General features: G+C 39.3%; 1 protein-coding gene across 1 annotated transcript; it reads right to left on the reverse strand.

Annotated features, from left to right (window-relative positions):
- LOC110434492 lies at window positions 1-3,684 on the reverse strand. Its single transcript, XM_021458629.1, has 2 exons — window positions 3,273-3,684; window positions 1-154 (listed from the first exon to the last, which is right to left on the reverse strand). Exons 1-2 carry the CDS (start codon window positions 3,481-3,483, stop codon window positions 24-26), a joined length of 342 nt encoding a protein of 113 aa, XP_021314304.1. The 5' UTR covers window positions 3,484-3,684; the 3' UTR covers window positions 1-23.

Raw genomic sequence — 10,090 nt, forward strand, 5'->3', positions numbered from 1 at the left:
CCCCCCCCCCCCCCCCCCTCCATTTAACATTTTAGCGCCTGCAGTCTTGCCATTGTATATATGCGCTTAGAAGTGATTGATCTTGGATTCCCTTCTTGAACGGGATTGCTATATTTTGTTCCAGCATTTCTTCCTCTTCCTCGCTTGATTTTGGCTGCATCATATTTGATCCAACATTGTTATTTAAATCTGGTGGATATATAAAGTACAAAACATATAGATCTAGATATAGATTGCAGCATAGAAACACTGAAGCCAACAGCAAAGAAGTGAAATGAAGCATAGCAAGAGAGGCTAAGAAAAAAAAAAGGGTAAATAAGGAATTTTCAGTTTAACCTGATTACAAAAAATCAACCTCCTTTTATTTACAAAAAAGGGTAAATATGGGTGCATATAATACACCCCCATTCATTTTGGCACACGTGTGTTAGTACATGAATGGATTGGTTTCATCTTCTTTGCAATTCCAATAGGACAGATGCAACTTTGGCCACACGCCGTGGGTTCCATAAATATCATTATGTTCCATTGCAAGATTTGCAACCACAGAATTGGGTGCTTTGCATGCATTTGTGTAAACCCCGTTCAGACTATAGAACTGTGGTTATGATAAAATCTCTTCATCCTATCTCTATTCAACATTTTTGTGCCTACAATCTTCTCACTAGACCATTTGTCAGTCTTGAGGATGCGAGTGACAGGCATGGATGAGTGGCTCCTGGAAGTATATATGCACTTAGAAGTGGTCTTATTCGATTCTTGAAGGGGATTGTTATGTTTCGTTCTAGCTTTTTTTTCTCTCCTCCAACGTGATTTTTTTATGCATCAGTTATTGCCCTAAATTTTTGTTTAAAAACGGTGGACATATGAAGTAAACAATAAAAAACATAAAAAAATAAACCATGAAACATATGCATGTGTTTCTTCCAATACCATGTCATTGTGCACCATCTCTATGCTGGTAGCTTGCAACATGTAGGCAAAGCTGCTAATGAAGATGTCATGAGATGAAGGGCACCTAGCTTTGCCATTTCCAAAAAAGAAAACAGGGCCTTTAATGACAACAGTCATCTTTAGTAGGAAAAGAAGACCTAAACTGAAGCCAACAGCAAAGGGAAATCAAGTATAGCAAAAGAGAGGCTTCGGTAAAAGTGGTAATTATGGGATTCCCCCTTTAACCTGGACACAAAGCCAAACATAAACTCCATGGTTTGCATTTAGGAAGCATGTAAAATATCTCCATTCATTTTGGTGCAAGTTTATTAATACATGGATCGATTTGGCTAGGTTTCAAATATTTGGGACAAAACAACATTAGTTATATGTCATGGGTTCCATACATGTTATTATATTTGATTGCAAGATTTGCAGCCACATAATTGTTTGCTTCCATGCATTCATATACCCCCTTTCAGACTATAGCCATGGTTATGATACAATCTATTCATCCTTTCTCCATTCAACATTTTGCAACTACAATCTTCTCACTAGGCCATTGATCGATGTTGAGGATGCCAGCGACAAACAAGGTTAGTGGATCCTAGAAGTATATATGCGCTTCGAAGTGGATGAGGTTGGATTCGATTCTTGAGGGGGACTGCTATATTTCACTCTAGCATTTCTTCATTCTCAGCACTTGATTTTTGGCGCATCAGATTTTATCCAAAAAAAATTATTTAAAGATGGTGGATATTTAAAATAGAACATGATGTTTTAATTTTGAGTGAGTGGTCCTGTTCAAAAAGCTAAATACCATCATCATCTTAGGGGCTTGTGCAATCTGGAATCAACGCAATCATTGTGTTTTTTATGGAATTTTGCCAGGCTTGAATGAGGTGATGGTTTTCATCAGAGAGGAGCCACGCCTTTAGTGTTTGGCTGGGGCACAACGCCACAACAGTCTCTCATCTCTTTGCCCTTGCGCAGTTGCGGCAAGTGATAATTGATGTTTGGCTGAGGTCATTTTTAATGTTTTTGAGTTTAGTGCCGAGCTTGTATTTTCTTGTTCAAGTGTTTTTGCCTGTTTTGGTGTACGGATTACAATTTTACAAAACTTTTCTTCTTAATATAATGATACACAGTTCTCCTATGTGTTCGTGACAAACATATATATATATATATATATATATATATATATATATATGTCTCAAACTATGTCTTTGTGTACCCTCCCCATGCTGGTGGCTTGCAACAGTGGGGAAGCTGTTCATGGAGATGAGGTGGACTTAATTTTGCCTTTAGAAAAGAGAACGTGCATGTGCATTTAATGACAACATCCAACTTCAGTAGCAAAAAATAACTAAACTTGAAGCCTATAGAAGAGAAGTGAAATCAAGTATATAAAAAAAAGCTTCAGTAAAAATGGTGATAAGGAATTATACCTTTAACTATTATTCTCATGATCTTTGAGAACAATGACCATACTTAGTTGAATAGAAATATTTAACTTATTCTAGCCAAGAAACCTGCAAAAAAAAGCTAAATACGCCTAAGCTTTAACCTAAAGCTAGGATCATATGACAGCTAGATTATACAATATCTGCAACCATAATAAAGTGCCTAAATGTAAGTACAGAATTCAAAGATAGTAATGAGAGAATATCCGATGTCACATAGATGGGGTAGGGGGACGAATAGCTTTACTGAAATATTTTACAAACTAAAGCAGTGGATCGTGGTATTCTCATGCATCGATAATACGGAATTCAGAAGCTAAAGTTTCGTTTCAAAGTAAAATTCAATTTATTCCATAGTGTCAACTAAGATGATAAGGTGAATGATAAATTAGCAGGACCTTTTAAAAAAATTGGGGCAAGATCTATGTTTTAAATACTAAGACAACTTAGTTCAATGTTTATGATTATGATCCATAATAAACAAGTTAAAGAAAAAGGTACACAATGCTTGAAGGCACCAAGATGTAAACAGTATGTTTAAAAGTGAAGACACCATAAATTTGGAAGAGGGTTACATATCCTATGATTTTGCCAGAGAAATCATGTAGAAATGTCAATTTGTTGTTTAAACCTTTGTAGATTTACTATGACATTTTAGCAAGCACCTTAAGTTCATGATAGCCTAGAAGTAAACGCATCACAAAAAAGATTTGACCAGTTCTGATCTTTCGTTCATTTCCATTGGCAATTCAGCACTAACACTGGTAGTCTGACACATAAGCTTGGCAGAGTAGCAAAACATGTCCCTAGAATACGTGTAGACCACAGATGAAATGAACAAAACCAAGTAGAGTAGGAGAAAAATGTGTCTGATACCTGAATTGCTTGCCATAGTGGAGCTGATGGCACTTTGCTCGCCGGCGACGGTCTTGAGCGGCGAGCGAGCGGAGCAGGCGTAGGAGCGGCTCCCGGCGGAGCAGTCGCAGGGCGCGGCGGTGCATTCGAAGGCGTGGCAGAGAAGGCGGCACACGTTGCGGTCAGTGGTCACGGTGGCTCCGAGGAGGCTGGGATCCGAGGCGAGGCGCATAGAACGGTGGGGAGAGATGGTGGCGGCCCAATCCGATTTGCGCGGTGGAGGAGCGCGGGCACGGTTGAGGAGGAGGTGGCTGCGGCTGCCGGCTGGTGATGGAGGGAGGAGCAGCGGGGAGAGGAGACGGCGGTGGGCGGTGGGAAGAGGAAGCTGGCCCGCTTGCCTGCTTCCTGGCCCAACAGACGTCGCCGGACTGCTGCTGCCGGTTGGGCCGGACGCTCAACCTTCCTTTATATATACTACCGTGTAATGTTAAGAAATTTCGGGTATGATCCCCTCAAAAATAATAAGAACTTTTGGGTATGAAGCGTTTTCGATTATGAAAACTCAAAATTTTTGGCGAAAAAAACGTTAGGATGTTCACCTCCAAAGATTTTTAAAACTCGAAACCACTACTATGCTCAGTAATAAATACACACAAAAACATAGAAATCAGTGTGTCCAATCGTAAATACTCTGTATTATTATTTATTGAGTATAGAAACCATGTACTGTGTACAAAATAGACATCATCAAGCTGCAAAAAAAAATGCCAGCAATTTAGTGGTGGGAACCGTTTTAAAACTCGATGTTCTAGGAGTGTGAGTGTATGCATGCAACTTTACCCAAAGATCAGATGGTGAACGCTCCTGCGTGCCGTTTGTGTGGGTAAGACTATCTCCAACAATCATCATCTAAAATACAAAACACATTTGTCCTTTGGGTAGCGCTACAGGTAAAAGGTTTCATACCTATTTTTAGTCTTCTCCAACAATAAGACCTAAAAGACAACACTTTCTGCAAATGGGTCTCGAGGAGAGAGGATACCCAAATTTTGGTTATGCCTCTTCTAATACCCAAAATGGGTCTTCTATATGGACTCTGTTGGAGGCTATAGATATTGTGTTGAAGATTGGGTTCCCAAATGAGTCTCCGGTTGGAGACACCCTAAGGCCTAAGGGCGTCCTCAATGGAAAGAGTGGCTGCTAGCTATTTAGTGCCACATCAACTAACAGGATCTCACTTCTAAAAATATTTTTATTCAATTTATCTTCCCTCCACCCCATCTATACTCCTATTCCCCGGCCGCTCCAAAAATAGAGAAGGTGCGCTGCTGTGCGACTTTTGTCTCGCGAGGCATAAATAGATGAGCGATGAGCTCATCAAAGCTCAATTTTTTAGACACTTTCTCTTTCCTCCACATTGGATGTATGTTGATTTGTACACCCAAATAGCTAGCTGACTTAACCTTGTTGAGGGCGTCCTAAGAGCATCTCTAAGAGTCTTTCTAAATTTCACTTTCTAAATTATCATTTAGAAAGTCATTTATATAAAAAATCATTTTTATATATTTTCACTCTCTAACAGTTTTTCTATATCTCATACTCACTCTAGAGAGTCATTCTCGTCTTCTTTATTTGGCTAGTAAAAAATTCAGAATACAAGATGGTTATTTGGATAACCATTTATTGTTGGAGGGTAGTTTTTTTTACCAAAATCTATATTCTAATATTTAGAAAGAATATGGAGAGTCTCTTGTAGATGCTCTAAGTAGGAGAGATATTAAACAACTAACCTCTAACGTGCACTCTGTTGGCTGCTTTATTGGGGCCTATCTTCATTTTCATAACGATATTAGAAAACCATAACTCATTTTATAATCGTGTGAGTAGGTTCATGCAATCGTACCAAGAGTTTGTTATGGTTTTGTTTGCAACGACGATTCTATTGCATTCAATCTGTGGTTTACGTGATGTCTTTATTGTATCTAACTTTTTTTCAGGTTATTTACCATTTATACACGTGATGGACATGTAATTTTAATGCAGCAAATGATGCCGGTTACTAGTATTATTTGTTTAGCAAACTTAGGTTCTCTTATCAGCCGTATTTTTTCTGTCAGCTAGCAGTGTTTTTCTTTCATAATAAATCAGACAACAGTAATTTCAGCCATAACTTTTCAAACCAACGAACAGAGCCGCAATGCAATAAAATATCTCATATCTTCTCTCGAAATTTGTTTCATTCCAACATCTGTTTCATTGGCTGATACTTCAATAACCAACTGTTGGTACATTAGAACAATGTTATTTAAATTTTTAAGAAAGCGAGAGCAGAGCAAGAACATTCCCCACTCTTAGGGTGTGTTTGGTTCATTGGTTTATTGTAGCCTGGCCAGAAATCCTAGCCTAGGCACCACAAGCCTATTTCTAGGGAGCCAAGAGACATTTGTTTAGTTGCTTGCGCTGCTCACCCCGGCTAAGATGAGTTTGGTTTGCTGTACAAAAGGCATAGAGTCACCTCTTCCTTCAAACGGTAAGTCTACCTCCTCTCAGTCATTTCATCAAACACCTGGAGCTCGTCAGTTCGCCATGGCTAACACCTAGAGCTCATCCCGCTGCCTGCACCTGCAGCATGTCCACCATGATCGCGCGGCCTCCTCCTCTTCCTCTTGCTACAGCATCAGGTACCTCCTTCCATGGCGGACTCCGAAGGATGTCCACAAGCGAGTTAGCCATGGCGGACTCCGAAGGATGTCCACTGGAGAGCTGGCCATGGCGGACTCAAAAGGGAGCAGCGACCCTATCGTTGGGCGAGCACAGAGGGGCAGAGAGAGGAGGGGCAGAACTCCTACCGTGGCAGACTCAGAACGCCAGGACCTTGCTGTCGGGCGTGCGTGGCTTCCATGGGCAGACTCAATAGGTCACGACCCACCTGCTGGGTGAGTCTAAGGCCGCACCGCTGCCACCATACGCCAGTAGGGCGATGGAGGAGGCGAAGGAGCGATGGTGCGCGAGCATAGAGGAAATGAAGGTGCGACGCCGCCGTGAGCATGGAGGAGCATCATAGACTAACTAGGCTCAAAAGATTCATCTCATACATTATAGACAAACTATATAATTAATTGTTTTTGTGCTATATTTAATGTTTCATGTATATGTTCAAAGATTCAATGTGATAGGGAATATTAAAAAAAAATAAAAAATAGAAAAGGCCTAAAAAAGCTAGTTGTGGTTTTCATTGCTAGTGTGGTAGCCTTGGAGCTCTGAATTTACATGTGATTAAACTTTTTATCTAAGAGCATGCTTACGTTGGGCATGCTCTTAATTATCTTTAGAGTAATTTTGACGAACGATAATTTTAGGTTTTGGTGCAGCTTCTTTGTGGAATTGTGATGTCACGACAGGCCCCGGGCTGCTTCGCATTCGCGCGGCACGTACAGGGAACCCGGCTCCTCTCACCGCGGTCCATGGATGCCCAGACGCACGCAGCTGTAACGTACGAGCTGCGAGGGTTATGTCACTTCACTTTACGTGCCGGTCGTCGTCGCCCTGGTGGAGGTGATGAGGTGAGGTCATCCCGTGCGTAGCGCCCCCGCGGGCCGCGGCGGTGGTCGGCTGGGGTGCTGTAGGAATCGCCCGAATTGGATTCGACGGTTTATGTTACTACAGTCGTAGAGCCAGCAGACAGCGACCAATCTTGACTTTCCCGGTACTCGAATGGAAATAGTAGTAGAGTACTCCTAAGCTGCAGCCATTTTCTAGATAATTTCGCTGCAGCCATTTATAAGTGTTTTTTTTTGTTTATAGTACCCCTTACTTTTACACATGAAGTATGCACTATGAATATATTATTTTTTTTTTTAAAAAAAACAATGATCAAGTATGTTTTCTAAATTAATTTCCATATGTATACTTAGGTTATATTTAGTTTCATCCAAAATACAGAATTATTGTCCTCATGAGGACCTCTTGAGGCTTTTTGAGACCAAAATCCAAAATGAAGAATAACTACCTTTTTGATAAAAAATTTGCATGATATTTAATTTTATTATGCAATATAATGAACCAAAATCTGAAAAAAAAAATTGAAATAAAAGAGGAACTAAACACCCTGTTTCTTTTCACCGTGTATTTTTCCTATAACCGTCTAGGAGGAGGGTTACAAACAAAGCAAGCCGGGCGAGAGACGAAATGCAGTGGTCAACCACAGTTGAGCAGTTGAGCGTGAGATCATCATCACATGGGCCGGCGGCGGAAATGTTAATCAGAGGGGGCAACTTTCAAGTTTGCAACAAAAATACGTACTACTCCCTCTGTTTTAAATTACAAGTTGTTTTGATTGTTTTGATCCATCTATTTTGTTATATATTTACTAGACATATTATTATTATAATATCAAAATGCATAATGAAATGAGTGTGCAAAAAGATCAAAACGACTTATAATTTAAAACATAGGAAGTAGAATATTAGCATCCATTGCTCCACAACACACGCAGTGGCCAGTGCCTTTCGCCTTCATAAATTAAATTTCTAGCAAATTTATTTAATCATTCGTTTACAAGCTGGGTCACGGTCATGAGAAAGAGAGGTGTTGCTTGCACCGCAATCTAGCTTGGATCAGCAGAAAACAACAATAATGGGCGACGAAAATGACTGGTAATAATTGATTAAGTTACTTGCCCACTTCCTTCCTCGCATCTTGATGTCGTCTTCGTATGTACGTACGAGTGCTGCCTTGATTATTCAGGAGACGCGGTTTTTAATCCGTAACGTCAGAGCTATTCTGATCTTGCGACCTCGATGTTGATGTTACCATATTTGATATATGTATATATGAAAAAAATAATTTACTATCCTCGTATAGAAGTAAATATAAAAGCAAAAAAAATGATTACACAAAGTGCCACTGCAAAAAGCACAAACACTAACTAAGTACTACTATAGTATATTGGACATTTTTGTAAGGTCTTGTTTAGTTTCTAAATTTTTTTTGAAATTCTCATTGAATCTTTAGACGGAAGTATTAAATATAAATAAAAAATAAATAATTACATAGTTTGTCTGTAATTTAGGAGACGAATCTTTAAGCCTAGTTGATCCATGATTGGAGTATTGAACAATAATTTCTAAATACAAACAAAAGTATTACATCGGTCAAACCTAAAAAATTTCGTGAACTAAACAATGCCTAAGACAAAGTGCGACAATGAAGTCCCATATATCATTAGGTAATATTCCACCACAAGAGAGATAATAAGAACTAGTCACAAAAAAAAAGAGATAATAAGAAGTAAGAAGTCCCCCCCCCCCCCCCTCCCCAATTGCTTTTCTTTACGACTGAGATATGATTATATTCGATTTCTTTTTTCACATAGGAGTACCTGCCGTTGCTAGAGAATCAGGCAGTCCGCAGTCCCTTTTTTCAGGAGATGCGAGAACAAGTGCACATCTCCTTTTTTTCAAGAGACCCAAGCGTACCATCCAGATTACGAGTAGTTAACCTACTACTCCACTTAAGATGAAAACGGTATGGATAGTCTTCGACCATATCTCAGACTAAATTTGTTTAAAGAAGTTAAGATCTATTCGTATCTGAGTTCAAATATTCAACATATGATACTATATTCAAATCTGAATACTCAAATCACACATTATGATGTTGATATCCAAGTGTATCATATCTATCATGTTTGACATTATCCGTATTCAAATCCAAATCCGAATAGAAATAAAAAAACAAATGTAATATTAGTGATGTCTGTCTGTATCCGATTCATTTTTATCTATAACTCTAGACACAAATATGAGCATTACTAGCATTTTAAATTAAACCATAAATATACACTTTGTACACTACTGATAGTCTGATACACATTTAGCCTGTTTGTTTGTTTAAATAGTTATGACTGAAAATACTATTTACTAATTTATTGCGAGATAAAAACATTGTTGAATGACTAGCAGATTCGACGATGAACATAGCTGCGCTGATTAAGAGCTGGCCCCACAATTAATTTATTAATAATCTCTGTGAAAAGAAATAGAAAACTAGAAATGGTTGCGTTTGTGGACGATGGCGCAGTTATTAATGTTCCTTGCGTCAGGGGAAAAAATGAAACCAAGCCAAAGATCCTTTTCTATTTCTTTTTAGAAAAAAAAACGGGCATCGTGCCGATTGCACTGCGTATATAAAAGGAATCACATTTTTTGTTTATTTCTCGCTCCTGATTCGCATGCTCCGTGTACTTTATTACGAGCTCTTTGGAGAAGTGGCACTTACAATATTCCATAAATAAAAGAAGAAATGGATAAAAGGAATCTTCCTGGCGGAAGCTGTGAACATGACCCTCGCCTCGCCCTGCCTGTCCAAACCCGGCATCCGCCCGCCTGTTTCCAACACACACAACAGTCAACAGGCATGCATCCGTTCCTGCTGAACGAACGAACCGACACAGTAGCTTCGCTGGCCAAGCGAGGCCTTGTTGTTGGTAAAATTTTGGTTTTTTTTTTTTTTTGCTACTGTAGCACTTTCGTTTTTATTTGACAAATATTGTCCAATCACGAAATAACTAGGCTCAAAAGATTCTTCTCACAAATTTCAAGTAAACTGTGTAATTAGTTTTTATTTTTATCTTTATTTAATGCTCCATGCATGTGACCAAAGATTCGATGTGACGAGGAATCTTGAAAATTTTTGCGAACTAAACAAGGCCCAAAACAAAGCCCGTAGTCGTTTGACGAAAAATGTTTGGCCTTATCCTTTGTCGTCGTGAGGAGAGAAAATCACATCTCAAACCAAAGGCAAGGACCAAACCAAAGGGAGAAGAAGCAGGAGCAGCA

This window comes from Sorghum bicolor, chromosome 4 (assembly GCF_000003195.3).
Source record: "Sorghum bicolor cultivar BTx623 chromosome 4, Sorghum_bicolor_NCBIv3, whole genome shotgun sequence".
In the NCBI taxonomy this organism is placed as follows: Eukaryota; Viridiplantae; Streptophyta; class Magnoliopsida; order Poales; family Poaceae; genus Sorghum; species Sorghum bicolor.

Bases quoted from the DNA above. Each gene is read 5' to 3' on its own strand.
- LOC110434492 (XM_021458629.1), bottom strand. From the start codon at position 3,483: ATGCGCCTCGCCTCGGATCCCAGCCTCCTCGGAGCCACCGTGACCACT. The intron at 155-3,272 runs GTATCAGACACA...AATATGATGCAG, and splicing joins CACTATGGCAAGCAATTCAG to CCAAAATCAAGCGAGGAAGA.